This window comes from Chlamydotis macqueenii, chromosome 8 (assembly GCF_036417535.1).
Source record: "Chlamydotis macqueenii isolate bChlMac1 chromosome 8, bChlMac1.mat, whole genome shotgun sequence".
Classification (NCBI taxonomy): domain Eukaryota; kingdom Metazoa; phylum Chordata; class Aves; order Otidiformes; family Otididae; genus Chlamydotis; species Chlamydotis macqueenii.
Window position 1 is genome coordinate 22,885,657 of NC_141563.1, and position 27,763 is coordinate 22,913,419.

The following is a 27,763-nucleotide window of genomic DNA, read 5'->3' on the forward strand; positions in this document are numbered from 1 at the left end:
AAATGGGACCTTCCAGGCCGTGGAGTTTGGTCTCCTGCCATCACAGGCAAACCCTTGCACAACCACATCAACACCCAGTGCCGGGTTTGGAGCCTCACCCCGCTCGCCAATAGGAAAGCTGGTGTCAAGCTCCCTTTTACTGGTGGTTAAGAACTTTTAATTTACGATGTGAACAATACATGAACGGTTTATACCTATTCATTCCTATAGTAATATTATTTTGTTTACTAGTTGGCTTCTCTGTTTCTCTGGTGTTTACTTGCTTTACCTAGACTCTGCTGTCTGAATGACTGTAGTCCTTTCAGACTCTCTCTGTAATAAGCTCTGCATTTTCTGAGCCCGTTCTGCTTTCCTCTGTGTACACTTGCCTTCCAGAAGCTGACATTTGGAGCTGCACCCTGGGGTGCGGTAGGGTCTCAGCAGTACCTTGTGCCTTTCCTGTCTGCTCTGAGTAGCCCCCAAACTCCACGCTATGCTTACTGAGGCCTTTTATCACACCTGTATGGCGCTGATGATTTTAGACATCCTAGGATTGGTAAGCACCTCAGGGTCTTTTCCACGTTCCCTGGCAATTACTGTACACCCAGAAAGAGGCAAAATCCCTGTCCAGGTTGCACCTTTCCAACACTTTACTCTCAGAAAACTGTCTTTCCTCAGTGAAGGTCTTTTCCACTCCAGTCCATACTCTTTCTACCTTGCTTGAATGGAATTTTGCCACTTACCTTGCCGCACAGCCTCAACAGCTTAATACCCATCGTCCTGCTCTCCCTTCCCTACTTTGGCATTGCATGGAGGAATGAGGGACAGTTCCCAGCAAGGTACTCCAGTTCGCCCATGGAGTGCAGCAATGAAGCACCTCTCTTCGATTCACGCCTTGGCCGTGCTGGGTCTTCTTCACTGTCCCCTTGACCTGCCAGGGTTTTCTGCATGGCTGAGCATCGTCATGCTGCTCTGAAGTTCTACATAAAGCCTAGACAAAAGGCCAAAGGTAGCATTGGTGTAAAGCAAGCATGGAGAGAAGGAAGGCAGAAAACCCATGGCAAGTATACTGCAGAGTGACTTGTACCAACCTGGCATTCATTTCTAAGGCAATTAAGTTGAAGCACATGTTTAAGTACTAGGTCAGAGCACAAGAGCCAGTCAGCCTTGATTTATATTCCATTACCTGGATACACTCTTATAAGGTAAAAAACAGGGCCCATAGATGTGCAAAAAGTTTTGTAAAAGCTCTGGGTTTCAGGATCAACGCATGGGTTAAGAGTTCTGCAGGTGCACAGTGCCAAATCAGCAACACAGCTCCCTCTCTGCAAGCCTGGAGGGGAGGAGCACTGCTCAGATTTACTTCCAAGGCAGTAATTAACAGGATGGCAAAGACCCTCTGTTTTGTCCTGATGGGGAGTCCCTTAAATCTTTGCTTTAATATACTAAGATTCTTTTCACACAATAAGCATTATCCAACCTTTTTTTTTTTTTGTAATCATATGAATCTCCAATAAAATGACTAGAGTCCCACCCTCTTCACATGAGGCTAAAAATAAATGTGTATAGCAGCTGACTACAATGCAAGGCCAGTGGTACCTTTCTGCTTTTGCTTCCTCTGGTTTCCAAGACTGAATTGCTTAAATAAATCTTCCTGCACGTGAATTACATCCACTTCACTGAGAATTTCCTGCCCTACTTATTTTGTTGTGCTCCTCCTTATTCTGATAGTTGCTCATATTTAATAAAGCTACTCTCCAGACCTAAACCCTTGTTATTTCAAAGCTTATACTTTATATAAAAAAAAAAAAAAAAAATGTATAAAACACAACTCATTCTGCCCATACTAGCAGAGGCACCTGCCACATGTTTTCCTAGCTTGTGATAATGCAGCAAGAAGCTTAGGAAAAGTATTCATATGAAATACCAACATTGTAAAACAGAATCCAGCCTGATAAAAATACTTTATATAAATATGGCTGAGACATCTCAGTGAAATATCTGGTAAATCTACAGGAAATCTGAAAGGTAGCGCTTTGGTTGTATGAAGTGAGGCAAATGAAGAAACACAACATGCACACAAGAATGGAAAAACACAGTTACAGACAGAAAAATGTCAACAAAACACAAGCAGAAATCTCAACTGTATTTCGAACACTACATTAAGAAAAAAGTGCTATTTTTTTTCCCCCCTCAAGAGTGAAGAACCTGCCTGTCACTGAAAAACCATCAAATGCCTGATTTCAACGCCTTGCAGCCCAGTGACCCACTCAGTGACCGGTGGTGCCAGTGCGACTCACAGGTGCAGGGGAGGCAGGAACCCGACTGCTGCCAGACAGCTTCCCCCTGCACCTCTGCTCCTCCCCATCATTCTCCAGAGAATATTTACAGGGGTGAGGCTGCCATCTTCCCAGTAACAAGACTGTCCTGGCTGGGAAGTTGACTTCCAATACCTTGCCAAACTCCCGTATGAGCTTTTACTTCCCTGAACACTGTGCCTGGGAACTGGGCCCAGTACAGACCCCCGTGCAAGCCAGCGTGCCTACGAGCCCGTACAGCTCTCGCACAACACCTTTTCAGGAGACAGAGGAGACCTGCACCCAGACCGAGGGAACATCCACTACAGACACATAGTCCACAAGCTGGAAAATATTTTCTGCAGGGACAACCTCCAAAACCTCCTCCATTTCTAAAAATCCTAACTTATGCATTATTTTTACAACAGATAAGACTAATGTCTAGTTTCCTCAGTAGCCACCTATCAGCATGTTCCAATGCAGTTGTGCTGAGCTCTCCTCCATTTTCAACGCGGGGACATTAAGGGCCTTCTCCACACCTGCCCATGGAGGTTTCTGTTCAATCCTACCCAGGCTTTGAGGTGTCATGGATTTTCCCTTAAAAGAATTGTTGTAACATTCTTACATCACCTTTTTGTCAAGAGGTTTTCTTAGAAGCCAAAGTCAGTAAGATTCAGGACCATGTATACACTCAATAAAGAAAAGAGGAGCAGAGGCTCAGTCACAAACCCACCTTGGTTTGTGGAGTCCAGCCAAAACAGTCTCTTCCTTTATGGTTTTCTTCCTAAAAAATAAAAAAAAAAATTCTGAGCATCTGATCTACGCAACACTTGGAGAATGGCAAGCTCTTTAAGGGTGTCCACCTTCACTAACCATAGCTATTTTGCAGAATGATCATATTTCAGAGGCATTTGGGTGGACTGCACATTTGATGACCCTGTTTCCCCTCTCTACTCTCTCTTTTGATATAAACCAAAACCAGATATTCACACATGAACGTGAGCAGATATGACATTCAAAAATTATGCATTAAGGTTGTAACAGTTAAACTGGCCTTTTAAAAATTTGCTCAGCTCTGAAGTGGTTGATGAGGCTCTGATCAGAGATGCTTTTAAGAACACGTTTGCTGGGACTTTACTTTCTCCCCAACTGCTCTGGTGGTCACATAATTCAGAAAAATATTGAACAATGTTTTTTTTTGGCTGTAAACATTGTAACTAGAATTAGTAGAGATACATCTAAAATTGATCAGCATCCAACTCTCTAAAAATGTATATCCTCTCTACTATAAATACTATATTTTTAATGAACCAGCCTAGAAGCATTTTTCAATTATTAATTTTTTTTTTTTTTTTTTTGACAACCTTTGGTTACAAGCAACGTATTTCTTAACTTTCAAGTGTATGTAATACGGACATGTGATTGTGTGCTTTTAAAACAGACCCCCCTGGATTTTAGCCTCTAATGAAAATAGGATTTATCAGTCAGGGATTTTTAGTGGAATTTTCAAACATCTTGTGCAATCACACATATTATACAAGAAATGCTTTTGTTCAAATTAGTATTACAAATTCCTTCTTCGCTGATGCTGATCTGAAAATTAGTAAAAAAATGCAAATGTAATAATTAACTCTACTAATACATAAACAGCAAATACTCATGGTTGGTATTGCATGTATTACCTGACACAGTGTGACTGACACAGTCTGTATTTCTCATTCCCTACTGCTCTTACATATTTTTCAAGTCTCTTGCTTCTCCTCTGCTCTGCAGCTGACATTTCTCACACTGTTCCATGCCACACAAATGTGCCATCTACTGGCAAGTGAATGCAGCCAGAGCATTGCGTTACAGAGAAGCTAGGTGAAGCAGGAATCATAATTCATTTTCATTTACAGGTTTTTGTGGTAATCTGTAACATAAAAAGAAGTTTGAGAAAAGTCAGAGTTGAGTTCCGTCTGTCAATAAGCAGTTGCAGGATTAATAACTTCAGACATAATAATAGGAATGCTCCAAAGCACAGCTTTGGGTTGTACAAATCACAAGTGAAAAAAGCATTTTTGTTGGTATTTCAGGTTTCCTTGTCTGGCTTTAAAGAAGACCAACTAATTTGTGAGACTTTAGGGAGTTATTTTTCCCCCAGCATTCACTGCAGTACTTCTCTTGGCAGGAAACATACCTTGCAGCTGACCGAGTCCCGTTACAAAATTCTCTTCCAGAATGAATGAGCTCTGCGTGCTTTGGCCACGGGAGGTGGCTCTCTGGTGTGGATGTCCTCCTGGAGCCAAGTCCCTCGGTTATGTCCTAAACCACAGAGCAGATACTTTCTATAGAAGGAGAACCACACTCCTGACATGAACTAACATGCTAACATTAACAAACTATATCACTACATTATCCACGTATAGCGTGTAACCCTTAGAATGATTCTGCCACCATGATCTCGATCCTGGTACAACATAATGTTTTTACTAAGGCTACTTGCTCAGCTCCTCTCATTTTTTCCAACTGGTAAGCAAGCTTGCTCGATGCATACTTCCCTGTACGTATGGTAAGAGAATAAACAGAAAAAAAGATAATGTATTTACTGGGGGCACACATTATAATTTTTTTTTTAAGGTGGCAGTTGAAAAAGAAATTATTTTATAAACTCTGAGTATTTATTAAATAACCAAATATTGATTGCTTAACCTCAATTAACACACCTGTGAGACAGGTGAATTGTTTTACTCATCCAAGGTGTTACCTATCATTAATGGAGTCCTGATGCCTGGATCCCCACTTTATGAAAACATCCAGTAGAAAGACGATGATAAAGATGGAGGAAACTGATCAAGCATTCGTTTTGTTGAACTATTACTTAACTATATATACATTCGAAATAGCAATGTAGATGCACAGTAAAGAACACTGCTTCCAGTAGAAGACAGTTCTTGTGATATTGTGTAGACCAAAGCATTGATATGCCATTGAATTTAAATGAGGTGTTAATTTTTTCTTTTTTTTTTTTTTCAATCAGGTTATCTTGACAGTGGAAGAACTTCAGAAAGTTAATCAAGCCTTTCCAGCTCTCCAATTTTCTCTTTACTGCATTGACCTGTATTTCTTCCTGTAACTAACTGGACACACTCAGAACGCGCCACTCTGACATGCCAGGCTGCTGAGACCTTGCTCCATTTGAGTCAATATACGTACGCCTGTGTCTTCAATCTTCCACAGCATCTTGGAAGCAAAGAAAGAAGTCTCTGACCTCCGTCCTCAAACTCCTTCCAACTAGAATAATCTTTTCATCCTAAAGAGCTTTTGTGCTGCAACCACGTCCTCGTGTTGGGCAAAGTATTTTCTCTATCTTGTCCTCAGCAAAGATGCCTCATCCTCAGACAGGCTGCTTCTCAACATGAAGAGCAGAATTTGCAATGAGATACTAGATTGCTACTGTGTAGTCCATAAACATGGACTACATCTTGGAAGCTGAGCATTAATAAGGAATGTGCAAGTTTGTCACTGGGTCTTTCTTCACTGACCATGAGCTAATGCAAACAAACACCACAAATATGTTGCTTTTAAAATTTAAAGCAAAGAAAGAGCCACGTAAACACAATTTTTAAAAAATAAATTTTTGCATAAACATTTGTATTTGACCCTCTGAGGGAGGCAACAGGACAACCAGACTGTAAGGATTCTAAAGGAAATTTTACTGGCTTTCAAATAGACTATGGGGAACTCATCTCAATGGTTTCATGGAAACCTCAAGCTCCTCTTATCCCACTAAAGTAGGAAATTTTTGTAGCAGTGAATTACAAGAATAAACTACATTTTCAATGTAAGTAAGTTTCCTTTAGGCAGGCACCCCTTTTCGTAGTATATCAAAAGAAAAAAAAAAGCAACAACAAAAGGTCAAAATGTGACTAGACCTCAGATTTAATTAAAGCTTTTATTCATCATTAAATTCAGAAGTTAGGAAGGGAAGCTATCTTGAGATCCTATCTTGCCCCAAGGTAAGCTTCTTATCCCTCTAAAACACCCAACACTTTACATAATTCCTGTGTAAGATGACAAATATTTACTATCTATAAGACGTTTAAACATCCTTGTGGAGCTCTAACCCTTTTACTGGAAGCCTGACAACCTGACAATTAGACACTCATATTTTATCCCTTCTGTCAGAGGTCTCAAATCAGTTGGCTCCTCAAGCCGTCAATTAAAAACCTTTTTGAAAATGTGCACAAGACTCACACTTGTAAAACTATGGCAGTCATAGAATTTTTTTTTTTTTTTGTCAAAAAACATCCAGATCAGTTATACACACCCCAGCAGGAAATGGAATCCTCTTTTTACCCATTTCCCATGTTCTCAAATTCTTATCTGGGATAAGTCCTTACACCGGCAAATTAGAAGAACAACAGATTTGAATGACACCTTCAAATCTGCTGCTTAACATGCTGTGTTTGCATGGGAGCTGTAGTAAAAGCAAAAGAAAATATTTTTGCAGTTTCTTAGCTCAGCTTTAGAAAAAGTACCAAAGTCTTTAAAATGTAATAACAGCATTTGTACTATGAAACCAAGAACACAAAACCAGTCAGTACGTGTACAGCAGCAGAAGCAATGAGGCCAAAGCTCTGCTCAGAAAGCGGGAAGAGGAGAAGCTGCATGACACACAGCGGGTACCAGAGCCTCTCCGAACAACACTTGCAGAAAAAGCCTCAAGACAGACAATGCCAAGACCATGAACAGTCTTTACTTCTATCAGTTGTTTCACAGCACAATGAGACACAGCACAAAGTTTGTACAGCGGGATCTGCAGACAGTTAACAAACAGGCAATTATCTTTAATAAAAAGCATAGAGTCTGAATGTGAAAATATGAAGACAATATTGCAGCTAATGATCGCTTGGCTTGCCTTTGATTGTCTAAGAAGTCCAACTCACTGACTTCTCATAGTGCCTTTAGTGTTCTCCACACCACCGGCTCCAAACACCCTAGTTAGTGTAAAGCTTAACGGGTCCCAACCAGTACGTGCAGCAGGTTTCACAACCTTTTCCTCTTGCTTTCAAACCTCGTTTGCAGTGTGTGGGGAGATGCAATGACTCTCATCATACAACATTCTGATTCACAAAGAAGCAGCACAAGTGTTGTACATAATTTAATTTGCACTTCTGTATATAAATGTTTACTATATTGCACACTATTGCAGCACTTAAAAACATCTAATTATTTGCAAAAATTAGTAAAATACTTTAAAGGATTTAAAAATAAGGGTTTTAATGCAACTGACAAGATAATAAAAAAGCAATTTACTTAATGAGATACAATCCTTTATGTTGGAAATGAAAGTTACATACAACTAGAGTACAATTAAAATATACCATATAGTTCAACACTTAATTCCTCAAATGTGTAAAATTAACAAGCTTCTACTGTCATAGATATACAGTTTTTTCCATATTGTGAAAAGGATTTTTCAAATTAAATACAGGTAACATAATATTCTGTAGTTATATTTTATGACTGTGTTTAAATGAGAGGGTTGTATAATACTCACATTGTCAAATGTACTCACTAATGCCTTGGAAATTGCACACTTCCCCTCCTTTTCCAAAATAGAATCTCATTTCCATACTGAAGTCTATTATGCCATATTGGAAAATTATTTTACTTTCTAACAGGATTTTTGTGAAATTAAAAAATAGCATAATATCTTGGCATTAAGATGACTTTTCCACTTATGCCCACGTAGAATTTAATCTGGATATCAGACAGACGTGTCAGAACCAATTTCCTAGACTTTTGTCTTATTGTACACGCAAGATGAATGATTACATTGTTTTACAAAACAGAAAAATCTCTGAACCTTACTGGAGTTATAAATGTAATGATTAAAAATTAAAATCATAACAGAATCAAATTGTGATCTCCAACATTTATTAAAATCTTTTAAAGTTCATAAACGACAACAAAGTTACTGTAGAATTTATCGCATACAGCTAGCATACAGCAGCATGTCCTTGGTCTAAATGAAATACAAAAGATTTTAACATTTTCATACAAAGGATTTCTTTAAATTTATTAATGTGACGATATATCTTTGTTACATAAAATTTGCTACAGCAAAGTATCTTATACTTTTCTTGCACATATGTAAATATGGGTGGACAAAGACTGCATTCAGTGTCAGCCTCCTAATGATGTTGTGCAAAAATGCTCAACAACCTAAACATACAGAATGTTGGATGGTACGTTTCATACTCTTTCGTAAAATGTCTACAAAGGCTTTTCTTAAAGAAGTGTCATACAGATTAAAAGGAAGGAATGCCAGTGGTTTATTTGCACTGACATTCAAACAAATACAATGGCAATGTATCAATATAGCTCATTTTTTTAAAAACAATTCATCCTTGTATGCATGTAAATTTATCATAAAATATGAGTCTAGTTTAAACTGTTTAGATGTGCTGTTTTAAGACAGGTCACTGAGACAGCCAGAATCAAGTGTATAAATAAAACTACTATGAAAAAGTTTAAAAGCAACCCCCGAAAAAGTGCTGAGCCACTGATAATTAACATTGAAATAAACGTGTAAAAGTGCCCAAAGCTAGCACATGGTAGCAGTATCTTTTAAGTCAGTTGGTGAGAGTATACAAAACATAATAAAGCCCAAATACTTATATCTGTGTGACCATACATTCTGTTTGATTGAAAGAAAGTAGGTTAGAAATGAAGACACAACGCAACTAAAATAAACCCAGCTCTTGCAGTTCTTAAACTTTGTCTCGTTTCTTCGTGAATGAAGTGCTGTAATTAAAAAGAAAATGATTGTAGCAGTACTCCATCCTCAGTTTACTAATATAGTATACCAGAATAAAAACTTGGCAATAACCTCTTATTCTTAACAGCTAACAAAAAATAATTGTGTTCATCCAGCGATGCATCTAGAACATTACTTTGCGTTTGCTAAACCGTTTGTTTTTCATAGCTAATGGCAGAGCGCATTTTGTTTTTTTGTGGTGTGGTGGTTTTTATTTTAATGGATGCCTTTTTAAATCACAAAAGGCTCAAAATAAGGAATACTTTGGGAGACCAAACATTGGCTTTTTTTTTAAAAAAAAAAAAAAAAAAAAGAAGAAAACGTGAGTCAAAACAAATCGTATTCTCTACAATACTGACCAAAACTTCCTTTAAGAGTTATGGGTTCATGTTCCTGAAAAAGCCATTTCATACCTGCCAACTGAAATGCTGGTTAGTTGACTTGGTTAAATATGGTCCAAAATCCAGACCAGGTGGAATTACTCCCTCGCACAAGACTGTAAGCTTTCCATGGTACAGTCTGGTTATGGCAATTTACCTACTGCCTAGGTGGGAAATACAAAGGAAGGAGGCAGTGACGAAAACTGCAGGGATGTAGAAAACCAAGGCACGGGGTCTAGCTACTGTCCCCTACCTAAGCCATCCAATTGATTCTACTGAATTTTGGTCAGTCTCCAGGAAGAAATGTTTTTAAGTTAATTTAGCAGACATTTATATGGCGATAAATACTACCTTCAAAAATGCTAAAAATGTTGGCTAGGTTTAGTCTGAGCTACTAAAAAATTATTATAAATTGTAGCATCAGACACAAGACAGACAAGAATTATTGGCTGGCACAGACTAGAAGCAACATTTATCTTTCACTTCAGTCTAAATCACACTAGCCGCAACACCTTCCATTTCACTCACACAAATAATACATTATTCAAAATAAAATGGAGCATTCTTGGGTAAAAAACTACTTCATTTTAAAGGGGAAAAATGAACAATACACAGAAACAAAGAACGACAGAAACCAAAGTTAAGTAGGAAAGTGGTCTATTATTCTGTGTTACTGCACAAACAGTGCTTGCTTAATTGTGCCTAGTTAGAAGGGTTGGTGCAAACTGCACACATGGAAGATGGCAATAAAGACCTCAGTCAGCTTTGTGGAATGAAGTAACTAGGTAACTGTTTTGACATATGATGGTCTCAGCTCCACCTCATCTGTTAACAGAGTGCAAAGATCCCAATGTGAGCCCTGATGTCATCTTGTCCTCTTACTCCTACTAAAAATCAGCAAATTCTTTTGCACATTTTTCTGTTAGAGACGCACGGATATCTTCTTCTTCATAGTCATCAAAGTTGCTGGTATCTCCAGGGCCTCTGCACTTTGGTATGAACGGAGCTTCTACCTGTATTTGGAAGGGGAAGGAAAAAGCACATGAAATGCTATCAGCCTGATACCTTTAGATTTAACACTGCGGCAATAAGCACAACAATATTGCCATTTCTCCTCAAATCCTGCCAAGAAACCAGATATTACAGTGAACTAGCTTAAAGTCGTGGCACATAAATAAAATCAGCCTAAGAACGTGCAGGCCTAGATGTATGAATTTAAGTTGAAAAAGACTAATATCTCACAGACAAACATCAATTAAAAATTACTTCCATTTCAAAAGAAAGTTTAGTTGTCTTCTTGCAAAAGAGACCCTGCTCTCAGCTCACCAGCTGTGTGATGCACTTCCCAGCGTGCCGAGGGCTGCATGTAACAGTTGCATGGTCACGACAGAAGTGGAGAAGTAGATTGATTGCCATCAACACTACTCAAAAATCTCAGGGCTGTTGGGAACCCTTCTCATCCTACTTACCAACAATCCTCTACTTTCTCTACTTTTTCTCTACTTCACTAATACAAATTTAAAACAATTTGTTCTGCATCTCCTACAAAGTTCCTCCTAGGACCTAACTGTGATAAGTGAAAGCCTTCTCAAAACTAGGCCACAACTGAGAGACAAGCAATGACTTGAAGGGGTCACTGAACGACTGTACAGAAAGTCAGTGCAGCTATAGTTAATGATGGGAAACCCCTTCTGGAAAAGACTGCCTGCATATCCTCTCAAATACACATACTTGATCAGCCTTGAGATTCAGTGCATCTCATGTCAACTGTATGGTAGTAAGCCATTCACGCTCAGGTACTGGAACCAGTTGTTTTCCAGGACCTTAACTGCTGCTTCTTAAAGCTGAGGGAACCTGCAGCTTTTTGAGGCTGACCTTAAAAAAAAAATAAATCCTTGGGTCTGGCTATAACTTAACAGTTTCAATTTTTTTGGTCACAATTAGTGCACTTCAGTCTCTACTTATCTTGGAAGTTAAATTAAAGTTGACCTTAAATGAAGATACAGGTCTGCACAGCCTACACAACACCTGCATTTCTACTGGTAAACAACTTATACTGTCCCTACACTGTTAGGGGAAGAAAAAAAAATTAAAATAAAATAAAGGAGTTGTTCCCAACTTGCAGACACTAAAATGCTATTTTAGGGAACAGACTACTGAATTCCACCTTCAGTCAGCTAACATTAATTCAAAACCTAATTCTTCACCTCATAAAGTTCAAAGTGAAGCTTGATTACTTTTTAAAATAACCTAAATTTTAGAATCAAGCTGAAAGAATGAATAAGCAGAGTTTGGGGTTGATGGGAGGCAATGATGAAGAATGGATGGTAGGGAAGCGACTAGAGAGAATGGAAGACCAGGGAGGAGAGATACTGTACTGAAACAGGCTTAGGAAAAACTGGAGCTGGAGGCACCATTATCAGTACTGCATTCCTCTTTTATTTGACAGGTGCCTGATTTACCCACCTTTACAGTAAGCAAAATTATAGCAAAATTATTGAGATTATCCAAATTTAAACCTGGAAATGCAAAATAATCAGAGAGGTATCCCTCTCTGGGACATCCCAAGAAACACGTGTGCCAGAGGCAGCGTGGTGGGGAGACATACAAGCAGGGCAGACATGGCTCCAGCCGAAGCGGGGGACCAGATCACACTGTGCAGGCATGGAACTGCTCAGTGCCCCATGGAGATTACTGATGGTGGGAGGGGGTGTGCTGTGTGGAACTCAGTAAATTAAAGAGGTACAGCACAGACTCATACAAGTTAAACTTTGCTGACTTTGGGTGATAACACTACACACCTTCAAGAAATAACACTAACTCTGTGCATTTATAGATGGTGCTACAATTGTCACATGTATATGTTTTCAGGTGATTTATCCTGAGAGATTACACAGTCTGTGTACGTACCTAGCTTACAAAGCCACACATTTACCGTTACCTGAATTCTGTCTCTGTGTCTTCTCAAATTGATTTTCAATTACTTCCTTACAACAAAGCTCAGAGCAAAATAAATATCTTATTTACTACTGGAATTTTAGAACATGTTCGAATGAGATGCCTCATTTTCCTATTATCTTCACTAAGAAAATAGCTAAAGAGAGACTGCAGGAGATAACAACTGGTTTATAGTAAAAATGCCTGTTTGGCCCTTTGTACAACCATATTATTAAGCAGCATTTTTACAAACAGCTACGCAAATACACAAAGAAAACAAGACTTGATCTTATCTGAAATATTAAGTAATTGACTGGTTCAGTTAAGACTGTAGCATAACAAATTATTTACATTATGTTAGCTGCCAAGGAACACTACGTCTATTCAGGAAAACACATGCTGTGGTAACAGCCACTGTGAAAAGCTGGTACAAATCCAAAGTTTCTTACTGTATTTCTGTGACTGCTTAAATGATATTACAATCCATGCTGTTGTTTTAAACCCTTAGTATTACAGTATTTATTCCTTATAATTAGAAGCTTCAAACTTATTCAGTATCAGTTTTCACAATCCTTTAAAACTAGTAATAGCTATTCTGACTGTACTACTAGTTCCTATTTTAAAATATTTCTTCTTTCTGTGAAAGTAATTCTCTAGAGCAGTGCACTTGCAATACTAAGAATGTTCAGCACACTATTAAAACATCTGATTTAATATTATGGGGCCTGGGTGTCCCCAGACAGCATACTGGGGAACGATACTCAGTGCCTATAAAACGTCCTTGTAAAGAGGCATTAAGAAAGCAAAGAACAGATAATTACAATTCTGCAATGGGAAATCTTTTCTAAAAACATCTATACTTAATAGAAAGAATACAAGATGTGTTAATTGTACCCTGTCTTCTAGTAATTAATACATTAGTGAATACTACAACAACTGTACTGTCAGTTTGTGCAGCCAAACAACCAGTTTCTTTTTAGAAACTATTGTTAGTATTTAGGCTTGGCCTTTAAAATACTGCTGTTAGAGCAGCAAGTTCATGCCTCTATAATCAAGACTGTTAGCATTTCAACAGTGTAAACCAATTCCTTTAAATGTTATCACTTGACCCTAACCTTTTTACCCATATCTAGACACAAAATTACTTCTCCACCTGAGTCTTCTGGGACAACACCAATGACGTTTAGTCGTTTATTGCTGTCTGCTGAAAAACCAAGAATTCAGAGGTTGCACTTAAGAGAACAAATTTCTTAGGAATCTGTTTTTAGTAACTCACTAATCTACAGGTATTTAACTTTGACTCTACCTTGAAGGGGAGAGGGAGCTTTCGAGCTACTGGAAGACAGTCCTAGACTGAATTGTCATCATCCTTATCCCCTTCCGCAGTTTCCTCTCCCAGCTCTGCTTTATCCATCCTGGCAGCCACTATTGTGCTCCCCTCAAGCCGACATGTTAATGGCTGCTCGCTCTCTGAAAATATTCTCAGTTCTCTCTGTTGCTCTCATCCTTATGCAAGCCTGGAGTTCATAGTGCAAACTAGGCATGGACTTTCTAAAAACTACATTGCAAGTCATGTTGGTCAGGCAGGGTTAGAAAACAATTTAAAAAAATGCCAGAAAACAGCAGCATTCAGCAGGGTTCTCTCCATTCCTGAAGCTTATGGAACTGCAGACAATTACAGGTGCAGTGTCAGAAGGCAAAAACTCCTCAGCAGACACTGAGGACTGAGTAGACATGCTCTACATCTGATGCTGTCCCAATCACGGACAAAGCAAGAGCAAGAAGGAGGGAGCGTACTTCTTCAGCTGAAAAAGAAAAGCTCTAGCTGTAGCTACAGCTCCATCCACACTGAAGCACAGTCTGACTGCTATGTACTAGCTGGAAAGGAAAACAGATTGCTCTTTCCTGTGGAAGAGTATTTATAGATGCCACTATAGGAGGGGTTAAATAAAAAGCGAGAGAGGCAGGAGATGGCTCATTCTGAGATATTCCAGAAATAGACTAAAGCAGAATATGTATTAAAGAGAACACTAATGTACAGAGAGGTCCAAGATAAAATACCAACAAGAAACAAACATAATTCATACAAACTCTTCAGAGTGTTAGACTACTTTCATCTTTTCTGAGCTTTATTAAGTGTGACAGATTTAGGAAAGCAAAAATAATTAAGGGATTGAAGTAAAATTGCTAAAGACTTGTAATAGTTTCAATCAGGAAGGGTCTTACCTTTCTCTGATAAATGGCAATCCAATCTGTAGTTGCAAACCACTTGTGATTCTTTATGTCATTTACGCCATTCTTGAGATTTCCATATCGTTTGGTCAAATCTACCTGGAGTAAATTTCTTAGAAGATCCTTTAGGTCTGAACTGAAGTGTGATGGGAACCTTACCTAAAAATATACATCCGCAACATTAAAAACAATACACAAATTTGATTCTCCCTTCTGTGAAGTAAAACAACATTCACACAAAAGGAAACATTGGGATAATTTTCTATTCTTCCTCTAAAAACAAATAAAATAGAAATGCATGAAAAGAGAGATGATTATTGTTGCACAGATATTTCTGTTTCACAGAGCCTTTAGCAATAGCGCTGTCTTGTGCATCTACCATTTTTTTGAACGGAAAGTTTCTAGATCTGATTGAGTTGAGGAAAAATATGAATTTAATGTAATAATGATAAAAAAAGCTAAATTTAACTTGGTGTCTCACCAACACATCATCATCTCAAGGCATTCTGAACTTTTTTCCAAGAACAAAATTTTTAGATTACATTATATATATATACATACACATACATAGGAGATACAGTATAGTATAGCATATACACAGCATATAAATATATAGATACACTCTGAAATAACTGGACATTCAACAATCATATATGAAAATTTGGTCTGGAACTTTATGCTGTACTGTACTCTGTTTCTGATAACTAAATACACCAACATCAGAAGTCTTACATAAATAACAGCACTATTTGAAGACAGCACGAGTGACTTGCTAATACAATTAATTCAAACTTGGCTAAGAAATATTTGATGATTTATGGGATGTAATTACATAGGGTTTTACTAGCAAAAGATCTACTGACATCATTTGAGATGGAAGAGAGAAAAAAAAAAGAGGAAAAGAACAGGCAGAAAGTTGTATTTATCAAGCCTATAGTCTCAGCGTTTCACACTCCCTATATTGAGCTGATCAGTTATGATGCAAATGTGGAACACGGAATTCTTTAACAAAAACATGTTGCAAAATCAAAAGGTCTGATAATGAAGGACACTGCTTCAGTTTACCTGCCAGCATGGCTCTATTGTAGTATGAGAAATTCACAGGTTTTAATGACTGTAATACTTAGCTGAGAAGTAACAAAATATTACCTCAATTCTTTAAGTAGAGAACTAAACGCGTGAGGTACATGAAATGAAAGACTTAAGGTTATAAAGGAAATATACTACTAACTGAGAACTGAATGTTAGAGTTTCCAGAGTTCAAGTCCACTGCTGTTTCTATAACCAGCCATCTACAGGCTCAGTAAAAAAAAGTAGATGATCAACAGTACAAATGTCAAGCAAATTAGATACAATTGCAAAAAATGCCCAAATTAATTTAGAAGATAAACATTTTTTTTTGTTTAGAAGATTTCTTAAAAAAAATATATCTTTATAAATGAACTCCTGTAAATTCATGGAGACAACCAAAGGGTCACAGTATTAAGCCTTTCAAAGAGCAACCACCTTCTTGATTTAAATAAGGTCCTAGACAGGAATCAGTCTCACTGCAGCGTACGGCCTCCTGTGGCTCTTCCCTTGATTAGAATTACAGAAGGAAGTAAGGTGCAGCACAGCATGTGTTTATGTAGGGACAAGGAAGAGAAGAACCACAACAAACAAGTGAGCACAAAGGAACATGAAGAGACAACATTGGCTGGCAGGAGAAACAACAGAATAATCACATTTTCATGCTATCTGGCACACTAACAGATACTAATGAAAAATAAAAGGGAAAAGTTGGAAACACTTTCTGAAAATTTTATATAACAATGAAAGCTGAACAGAACATTAGACATGTCTTGAACTACAGGACTACAGGAGTAAAGAAACCTACTATGAATTACAGAAACTGTTTAGAGCTTCTCAAAAGCTGCAAAAATACTTATAGAAAAGAAAATGGCTACGCAAATTAAGCATACAGCTAAATAGTTTTTAATAGCTGTTGGATAAAAATTATCCAGGCATGAAAGGATATAAGACCACAATGTCTGTAAATTTAATAACTTGCATTTTAAATTTGAAGGCAGGGAGCAGATTTTTAGAACTCTGATTTTTAATAACCATGTTCGTGCTTAAGTATACATTACAAACTTTTCCCATATTCTTTCCAAATTGCTTACTGTCTAGTAGCCAGTAAATTCCACATCTACTCCACACAAAAACCAGGTTCTGCAAAGACAAAAAACTGCAGTTGCAAAAATACACAAAACCTTCACTCACCTTGCCAGACACAATCTTCTCATAAATTTGAATGGGCTGATCTGCAAAGAATGGGGGATATCCAGCTGCCATTTCATAGATTAACACTCCTAATGCCCACCAATCCACTGCCTTGTTGTAACCCTGGATAAAATGAGAAATATCACTGTTAGTACATTTCTAACACAGTTAAAGATTTTCATTATTTACATCTATGGAATACAAAGAAAGCAAATGCATTATTGCTTGTTTAATACAGAACTTACAACCTAGTTCAAACCAAACTGAGCCTCACAGATTCAAACCTAATACAGTGATGACAGTGAAAACAGTGATGAAACTGAAATACTTTGCACACATTCCTGTGCTGAGTTTCAGTGATACTCTTATGCTGATGTGACAAGATTCTCTAAGTGACAGAAATGGACACAATTTATTTATTTAGTTATTTAAAAATCAAAATAATATTGTTACAGAATGGTTGAAACGTCTTTCAAAGCTTAGTGAAATTTCATTAAATATAACACCACTTCCTATATTGTACACCATCATCTTTCTGCTTGATTATCTGCATTTTGGAATATTCGTTCTCATATTTATTAAACTAGCTACAAGAGCTTAAAAGTTTAGTTAATTAGCTGTTATAGAGTCACTTATGATCTGATGTTTAAAGCCTGAACATAAAATCATTGGTAAATCCTATTTAATTTTAAAAAGACAGAAAACCCCATCAAATCCATCAATTTTATATATGTCCTCTGAGATCTTGTACAAAGCTCAAGGCTAAAACTCAGTTTTTCCTGAAAAATCTACTGTGGAGAATTTGTAGTACACACATTGCAATTTCTTCTGTTGCTTTAGGTACACTGGGACAAAAAAAGAAAATTTTCTCCCCCAATAAAAGTATTTTTGGTTTCCTTTTAAAGACCTGCAAAGGGTATTTAATTAAACCACATATTAAATGTATAATTTAACATGTATTATGATTGTTTATATCATAAGCAGTTCCATAAACTATATTTCCCTTTGCAAAACACGAAGGGCTACAGTTGAACAGCTATATAACAAAAAATATTTCTTCTATGTTCAAACACTTGTGCAAGTACTAGACACAAACTGATCAACAGTAAGCTTAGACTGCATGTACTTCATGTGTAATATCAGTGGTTTGTCATGTTCCATTTCATGTGAAGTGCCTTAAACCTGAAACACTCTGGAACTGATTATTCAATGACTACTGACTCATCTAATACGCCGTTCTTGTTACCTCTGGAGCTCCTGTTCTAGTCTGTTACCACTTCAGAATGCAATCACTCAGATCTGCTATTAGAATAAGGATGCTAGTTAAATAACCTAATTACATATTCTTTAAATCTCTTTTTTCCCCTCACAAGTTACATGGCAAACATATGTAGAAAGTTCGGTACAGTTATGTGAAAATCCCTGCTTTGGAGTAAGTTTTAGTATACTAAAAAATATTTACAAAGCAATGATGGCATTTTATGTAATTCATAAAGAGCTGACTAGTCAAGATTTGATTTCTGGAAGTATTAGAAATTGTTTATTCCTCAGAGTTTAAGTTGAGGTGATATGTTTTAACTGCATCAAATGCAGAGCTGAGTAACAAGACAAAGTACCTTGCTGAGAATTATTTCAGGTGCCAGGTATTCTGGAGTCCCACATAACGTCCAAGTTCTTCCTTTTACTCTTTTTGCAAAGCCAAAGTCCGTGACCTGTCATCAGAAGAAATAAGTTGATTGTAAGTGCATTTCTACAAAGAAACTTAAAATTAAGTACTTCTGAAATATTTTGAAAGCTATCTTATACAGAAGAAAAATTTGTTCCTCAAAGTATCATATCATCAGATGTATCTTCAGTAGCCAGTCCTTCTGATACTTCTAATTCAGACAGATAGAGGGTTTCTCATGAAAGAATTAATAAACAACAGAAAATACGTATTTTCCCCCGACATAAGCTTCTATTTATAATTTAAGAAACCAGTAGGAAATATGGCTTACTAATCTTCCACATGTACTGTAATTCCATTAATAACTTTTCTTATACTTTTCACATTAGACTGTTTATACTGCTGAAAGTTTAAAGAATGTGACTATGGACAAGATATTTATCTTTTCCTTTAGTTAACAAATAAATGAATTGCAAAAAGGGTCCAGATATCCGCCAGTCCTGTAAATTTAGAATTTTATTGCATAAGTGTATAAAGGTTATGTGTAAAATTAGTGTGGGAATAAGACAACACAAGAGAGGTCTTCCAGTAACTTCTGATTCTGAATATCTTTGAAAGCACCACCACAGCCAACCTTGTTTATTTGAGGACTGGAGAGGAAATGCAGCAGCAACTGTATTTGCAAATGGCAAGTTCTGGGCCATTACAAATTCTTCACTCCACTTGTCATGTTTTCTGCAGTAAGTTTTCAGACCTTTGTATGCAATATCACCCTCTCTGTGATTTTTTCCTGGACCGTATTGTGGAATGCAGATGGAAGCCAGGGAGTTACATGTGAAATTCTGGGATCAGTTTCAAGCTGTCAAGTCTGTGCTTGCCTGGGGAACCATTTCTTTTGTTTCATCCCTCTTGGTATAATTTTCAACCTATTCCCTGCGAAAACACACTGTACCACAATGATAATCATTCCTAATTACAGAATAACATGTGCTGATGTTTCTGATACACTCGTGTTACAATTAAACAAGCCAAACTTCAATCTATCAAGGCAACTTTTGCTTCATTTTTGGTAGATACCACAGCAATCACAGCTGGAACTGAACAGAGAGGGTGATGTGCTCACTAGACAGACCTGGTTCAGTCAGCAAAGAATCATTTCCGTGTTTGTGAATGCATATCAGTCTAAGTGAGAAGAATACACTGTAGACATGTGACAAACAGTAATGGCTTTAAAATTCAAAAAGAAAACGAAAGGAGTTTCTAAACAAAATTTAGTTGGAGCTGCAGTATCAACATATGAACACAAAACCCCCTCTCTGTTGAGAGGCAAAAGCAAACCTACCTCACATGGGAAGAGTGACTGCTGGACCTGTCATCTTTTACAGTTTGCCCACCATCACAAAAACATACCGTTGCATGTAGAGAGTTACCAATTTTGCAGTAAGCCGTCCATAGCTTTGCATTAATGGTGCTCCCCAACCACATTAATAGAACTTTTATTTCTCTTCTCCCTATATGTGATTTTATTCTCCATGCAAAATTGCTTTACAGCTATAAACAACATAAGACATGAATCCTTTCCACTTCTCTCAAACATTTTTATTACGTATTTTCCTGTTAGATTCTGCTATGGCAAAAGGTGACAGAATGAGAAAAGAAGAGATTCTATAGGTTAAGGACTGCAAAGCATTGCAGAGTGCTTGTTGCTGCATACACCTTCCCATTTGCCATTGAGATCAAAAACGTAAGAGCTAAAAGGAAGATGAGGAGGTGCCACGAGAGGCTGTTGTAAACCCAAAGTTGTCATTTGCAGCACTGCAATTCTGATCTGATCTCAACTCAGCTCTTCCTCCTGATGTGCCAAGAAGGTTAGGACCCTCCAAGGGTGGGATTCATCTGACTGAAATGAAGTACTGTAGTGTCGGTGTTGACTTCTAAGCTGGTTATCCTAAACTACTTATATAGACAACGCGGAGAATCAGACTTTTTAGGGCACCTTTTGTCTTGTTCTATGGCAGACGTATAAAACAGGTCAGATGAACAGAGCCTGATTCTCACCACAGACCCCAAGGGAAACCTTGATAACTTGCTCAACTGCAGATAGTTCCATCGTGCATATTTAATTTTAGTCAGAGGAAGTACAACCCAATGGTTTTAACCATTATTAAGCAGCAGGGCATTTTAATGCTCCCTGAATGCATGCTAACATGTCAATCAGCTTCAGATCATTTATTCTAAACACATTTGCTAGAACTACTTAACCCTACACTGTAAGACAAGACTCCACTCCCTAAATATATGAAGAATATCATACCTGGATGTATCCTTGCTGATCAATTAAAAGATTTTCAGGCTTTAGATCTCTGTAGATGAGGTCTAATGAATGGAGGTACTCAAATGTTAGCACTATCTGAGCTGCATAAAACCGTGCATGTGGTTCACTGTGAAGAATTAAAAGAATATTAAGTACCCCAATGCTATGCCAAGATACTGAAACAACCAAGTAAATGCCAGGGATAGACAAATAAAGTATCTTTTAACTGGTTCTTTTACTGTGTAACAAGGGAAAAAATAAGCAAATAGCAAACATTTTAGAACTGATACACCCATTTCCCAAATTTAATTTAAGTCTTGCAGCTAAAATATACATGCAAATCAAGACAAACATATGCCACAATACAGACCTTACACTTTAAATTTTACTTTCAGAAACTATCATCAATTTCAGTGACAATAAGCATAGGAATTCCAAGACTATTGTACCTACATCACAAATGCCTGCATTAATTAACTGAAAAATAAGAAATAATTACAAGTTTTTCATTGCCTGACTAGTTTAAGTCCACTGAAAGACGGGTAAATTAAGAGCACTTGCCCCTCCAGAATTTTTTCTTCAATACTGACAAATTATACAAAATCCTCCTCCTAAATTAGCAACATAAGTTTTTTAAAAGGAATAATGTCATTAATACTCTCACCTGAACCTGCCAATTCTTCTTAGATGTGAAAACATTTCACCACCAGGAACATACTCCATTACCATGTATAAATTAGAATTGTCCTAAGGAAGCAAGTAAACATACACAAATATATATTAGGCATGCTATAGTCTCTGTAATTCCTACATACAGTATATTTTACTAAAGAATGAAAATGAAAATTTATAGCCATCCAACAACTTTAACAAATGTACAGCTACACAGGTAGAAGTTTTCGAAAAAGTACAGACACACATGACAAAAGGAGCATCATATATCTCAAGAAATCTATTTTGAAGCAAATTTCAATAAAGATAATTAGCAAGTTCCTGACACAGAATGGTGTATAAGTGACCCGAAGGAAGAGAGGATATGATGCCTACTGCAACACAAGACCTTGCACTCTTAAAACTTGAACTTAAAAAGTTCATAATTGACAGCCCAAGGTATTTTTGTCTCCCACAGTCCCAGCCTCAACCCTCAAAACTGTGAAGATTAAGGTATAATATGTTTGTTCATGTTAAGCTGTATTTAAAAATGGGGGGGGGGGGGGGGGGGGGCGGGCACGGGGGGAGGGGGGGGGGAATAAAAGAAATCCATAGAGGACTCATATCACTCTACAAATTAGGAAAATACTCAATTTCTTTACAGGCGGACTAGCACATATCGGCACGAAATCAGAAGCTAACATCAAAGTCCTTTCCTTCATGATTAGCATTGTCATTCAGACCTGCCCCCGGTACAAAAGTACAAAATCTGCAGAACTAGTACAAATTTACCATTCCATATATTGGTACAGAAATACATCCTTCGGTTTCTCTCAAAGACAGAATGATGCCTAAAGGCTCCCTGCTGTACAAAAGCCAGTTACCCTACAAAACAAGTGAAATCTCTAAGAATTTAATTTAATTTAATTTTTATTTATTTATTTGGAATATCCTTTCAATCATCACCTAGTGAATTAGTTTGTCTGCAAGTGTGTACACAAGTGCAGGAACTCCTGCTCAAGACCTGGCAACAGTGCCAAGTGAAGTATCTTTGAAGACAAAAATACTTAAACTATTGTACTATAGAAGTTAAATGTTTTAATATCTACAGTTGGAGCATGCAATTCCCTGAAATCCAAACAACTACTTTCAAAATAATGATTACCTTAAAAGAATACTCCAGTTTTACAAGGAAAGGAAAGTTCACTGCTTGTAATATTCTCTTCTCATTCAGTGTGTGTTCTATTTGCTTCAGTTTGACGACCTAGGAGAGAAAAACCAATCCTCAATTTAAGTATGATATTGTTGATAAATTTTTCAGTGGTAAACCACTAGTTGTAAGCAAGCTTGTAACTTTATAATGAAAAACCTTACAGACTACCAGTACAATAACAGTGCCAAGAAAGGATTAAAAAGTCTAATGACATTTTAAAGAGTAATAGTCCTGCAATATGGTTTGCAGACAACTCTAGAAATAGTGTTTCTTAGTACATGCTAAGTACTAAGGTAAGGAAAACATGTCTTAATTTTATTGTTTGCAGTGGAGATACTTCTGCAGCAAGATGACAGTTCAATAAAATCCATTTGATCTTTGGACCCTTTGCTAAGAAAGGCAGGAAACTGTGTCAGACACATTTAATTATGAATTTTGTTACGTGTGCGCAGAAGTAAACTGACTTACTTTATACAGCTCACATATTAGTGAGGAGAAGACTAAGGAGAATACAAATTCAAAGTTTCCATTCTTATAAACAATAGTTACTTCTGCCGGACCTTTCACTGGGTTTTGGTCTTCTGCTTAGCATACCTCTTAGCAAAAGTACTAAAGAAATCAAATGCTATCTGCTTGGAATCCATTATATTGTTAAGCTGTTAACAAGGCAGCACGTGGCAGCTTTCTGATCACTGCTCTTTCTGCGTAATTAACAATTTGTTTCCTTGTGCTAAATTCCAACATTGCATAAGTGATTCTTTCCATTTTACTTAATCCATATTGCACAATTTATCTATCTCTCATTTTAAGAATGACATGATTTCCAAGTCCCCCCCCCCCCCCCCCCCCCCCCCAGAGGAAACAAGGAGAAAATGTGTAAGAGTGATCAAAACAAGACTGTTTTTACATGTTTGGAAATCAAATCTAACTGCTATAAATAACAGATAAGCAAGGTATTGCAACACTGAGTGAAACTGTGTTTATATTTATCTTTTAGATGCAAAAGGTAGTATCTATAGAAAAACACTACTGTTTTGAAATAAATGTCATACAAAAGAAATTGTGAGTTAAAAATATTAACTCTCTTTTGAATCATAGATCTTTAGGCACCAAATAAAAATTTTGCTCAAATCAGCTCATTTGTGGGAATTGTCCCCTTCATCCCTAAAAAGCTATGGTACTTGAATTACCTTGGCCATCAAAGCAAGCAAGCTAAGGTTTTAGTTTGATGTTGTGAAGCATTCAGTTGTGATGCTAGACAAGACTTTACCACCCTTCCTGTGTCTTCTGCTGATTAGATACTGGAGGGTGACAGCAGCAATACCACAGGCTGAAGCTGCTCTTTAACACTTCAAAATATCAAACACTGGTTTGCTCACATTTAAGGTCAAGCTCAGGCCGTGTCCTATGACAGCTTCCTGTAGATCAAATGGCATCCGGTACGGGCAGATTCTCCAACAGCTTGTTTGTGTCTGAGCTTTTAACAACACTTTTTTTCCCAAAAACAATTACATAATGAAACTAGCCAAGCAATGTTATGTTACAACCTTCTTAAATCAAGGTAGACAAATAAAGGAATAACAACCCTACACAAAAAACTACTGGCTACATCAACATGTAGGATATTTTTTTTTTCATATCCCAATAAACCAAGCATAAGATTGGATAACAAAGGGACATACAATATGCTTTCTCGTGTTTCAAGTGAAGTGTAAATGAAAAATGATAACCAGCCTGCACATTGTCTGATTTCAAACATCTGTATGTGATAGAAACGTGTCCTCCCTAAACCACCTCCTATTTTTTTTATCAAATAATAGAAGTTACTAATATAATACTAATATATTTCTAACAGAACACACAAATATGTAATTATATATGCTAAACTGAGTTTAAAAAGCATGTATTTCCTAAAGGAACACTTCAGACTTCTGATTATAGACAAAACTATCTAATCTTCTACTAGAAGACTGATACCTGGAAGCAAACATCTTTAATCTTGTGAATTTTTTACTACAAGTCCACTGCAATCATTAAACATGTGAATTTTAGGTTTTACCAGATAATTTTATAGATCTAGCTTCCCAATCTATTAATTACATTTAAATTATTTCCAATTATTTATTCCAATTTTACTGAGAGGTAGCAATGAGTTTAATTAACTCTTTTAAAAAAAAAAAAACAAAAAAACACTTTATGGGAGCTTTCTGGAGTAAGATGTCATTTCCTAAATTGCTCCAGTGACAAGGACTCAGCCATTCATGAAAAAGGCTTCAAAGAAAAAATAGCTGAAAATCTGAAATTTGATGATAGGTTTTCCGTGCAGCAGCGGGATGGTCATCATGCCTCATGTTACAGCAACGCTCCTCTCAGCATTCCACCAGCCATACTGAGGTAATGGTGGGTGACACGGGTGGAAATGGTCTGGGCTGTCTTTCAGTTGCACAATGTTGGAATGCCTTTTTAATTAAAACAGACATTTTTTAAAACAAAAGTTAGAAGTCACTGTTATAGGAGAATGCTGAAGTTGCAAAAAACTGAGCTTTTCCAAGTAACGAAAAACCCCCCCAGAATTGACACTAAAACATAAATTTTTTTCAGTTTCTTCTTGTCTGACCATTATAAAACATTCTTTAATTAAATTACATATTATTCAGGGCCTAGGACCCCAAATCACACGTAAAGAATAATGGAACTGCAACTAAGGCAAAACCGTTTGATTACGTCACTGCCATAGTACCATTATACAGAACGACTCAGGAATGTAATAATGCAACACACTGAGGCAACACTGACTTTCATTTTATCATTTGCTGATTGTTAAGTTATCTTTGCCAGATTAATATTTTCTTAATATGATTTTTTTTGTTATATAGCAGCAAAGTTATGTATAGTGCCTTACAAAGCAAGAAGAGCTTTTATATTTAGGACCTTAGATTCTACCAGTCTAAATAATGTACTCTTGAAAAACCGTCAAAACCATTAAAAAAATAATTGTATTGGTAAACTTCTTAAAAATACTTCTTTGCACTCCAGAATTATATTTTATTTAATATTTAAACTTTACCAAATGACACTGCTTACTTAGAATCTAAGAGTAATAAGCTGTTAAAAAAATTCTGGCTGGAGTAACATTACAGATTCAGACTACAGCATAAGTTTTCAACACAGAAAATGCCTATTGTGTGACAGCTGTTCTGAGAGAGAGACTACTGTTCTAACATATGTAGTTACTATAGATGCAACTGGATTATTACATAACTATGCATACAAAAAGTAATACCTCATTGGATCAAGAATGAAAAAATAATTATTCATGCAAATAATTTGTTAAATTCTAGTTCACAAATGAAATTTTTTATAATTTCTGCTCCAAAGAGTCTTCCAGAATTTTGAGCTACTCTGCCAAAGTACATTTTTTTTTTTTTATTTTAATTACAGCACTGCATTTTGCTTTTGCCAAAGAATATATAGGCCACTTTGCAAAGCTAAACAAGGCATTTAACTGATAACATTTTATTAATGCCTTGGACACTACTTAAGAGTCTCTTTAGCCTACCATTACTGTTACTGGCTGTCTTAAGAATTCTACACAATCCCAACAACTGAATCTGCTGGCTAAGAAAGTCCAGTGTTTAAAGTATCATCAGTATCCGAGTGCAATAGGCAAAAGCACAGTAAGTGCAACACAGTTTAGCCACAGCTACCAGGATCTTTGCCTACATCAAACTTTTTTTGTAGCAGAAAAACCACTATAAATTACACCAACCTTCTGTTTGTCCAGTATCTTCATAGCATAATACTGTTCTGTGGATTTATGTTTCACCATCATAACTCTTCCGAATGATCCTGTTCCAAGCGTTTTTTGCCTCTCAAAATCATCTAGGCCAGCAGTATTCTACATGTACATAATGACATTATTTACAATCTAACACCCAAAGACAATTTAAACTTGTCAAATGAATTGAATTCATTTATGAAAGAAAACAGAGTAAAATTACATTTATCAGACAACTATAGCCAACTATAATGTTGTTATAATTTCATGCCTGTCAAATTTTAATAAGAGATTTTTACATTGCGCTCATTAAAATAGAAGACTTAACTGAATTGTATCAACATTTCTATAATTTGTCCATATAGATGACATGTGCTTAGCAAGAAACATTTAGGAGTAAACAGATAATGAATTTAACATGCAGATAAATACCATCCTCATGTTTCACAAACAAGAATACTAGAACATGTAAATAAAACCCAAGTTCTAGAGAGAATTATACACGAGAGTTGTCTGGAGAGCATATCACTGAGTAAATTTTCTCAGATGTTCATTACCATAACATTTCAAATGCTGCTTTAGAAACAACAATGACCCTTCCTCAAAACCTCAAACCCCTAATTTCAACTTGTACATAGCCAGGTTGAACATGCCGATAGATTTTGAGTCTTGTCACGCAGACGGTGAACATCATTCTCAGTAAGAGAAAGCATTTCATAAGCTCAAATCTAGAGAAGACCCAAGAATCTTTGCTGATGAACTTCAATGACAAAACTGACATTAAAAATGGGAACTCCTTTAAAAATTGCATTAAACCATTAAGTTTATTTCTCTTTTCTGTGCTGCTCATTATGGAGTGGTAACACATTGATAACATTATTGAAATAATGCAATAGAGAAAATTATTGAATGCTTAAATGACTGATACCTGAGGGGGGCTTTCCCATTTTCTTAAAAAGTCTTCTTTGGCTTTGGCTAGGAACTCTTTCACTGAAAACACACAAAAAAATACATTTTAATTAATGTAATTCATCACAGATGCAATGGAGACGCTTTGTTAACAAAATATGCAAGCTTCATTATCAACTTCTTTCTTCAACTTGTAATATGCTATTTTCACCATGTACAAAAGCAAGCACCAATGCCTCTAACTTCTACAGTATCTCCAGGTGACCTCTAAGCTTTCGGGAGTAATTACATCATTCTACACAAATTACTTAAACTTCACTAGCTCTAGTAACTCACAATA

General features: G+C 36.7%; 1 protein-coding gene across 4 annotated transcripts in view; it reads right to left on the reverse strand.

The window, feature by feature from the left end:
• Positions 1-7,406: 7,406 nt before the first annotated feature.
• PRKACB (protein kinase cAMP-activated catalytic subunit beta) overlaps positions 7,407-27,763 on the reverse strand; it is a 72,489-nt gene continuing 52,132 nt past the window's right edge. For all 4 annotated transcript variants that reach the window (XM_086753004.1, XM_086753005.1, XM_086753003.1 and 1 more), the window contains exons 2-10: positions 27,443-27,504; positions 26,506-26,634; positions 22,689-22,787; positions 21,537-21,619; positions 20,873-20,999; positions 18,509-18,604; positions 16,893-17,015; positions 14,625-14,789; positions 7,407-10,474 (exon numbers count right to left, since the gene is read on the reverse strand). In XM_086753004.1, coding sequence (XP_086609130.1) covers positions 10,349-10,474; positions 14,625-14,789; positions 16,893-17,015; positions 18,509-18,604; positions 20,873-20,999; positions 21,537-21,619; positions 22,689-22,787; positions 26,506-26,634; positions 27,443-27,504 — 1,010 coding nt within the window. In that variant the 3' untranslated portion in view covers positions 7,407-10,348. The remainder of the gene's footprint in view (positions 10,475-14,624; positions 14,790-16,892; positions 17,016-18,508; positions 18,605-20,872; positions 21,000-21,536; positions 21,620-22,688; positions 22,788-26,505; positions 26,635-27,442; positions 27,505-27,763) is intronic.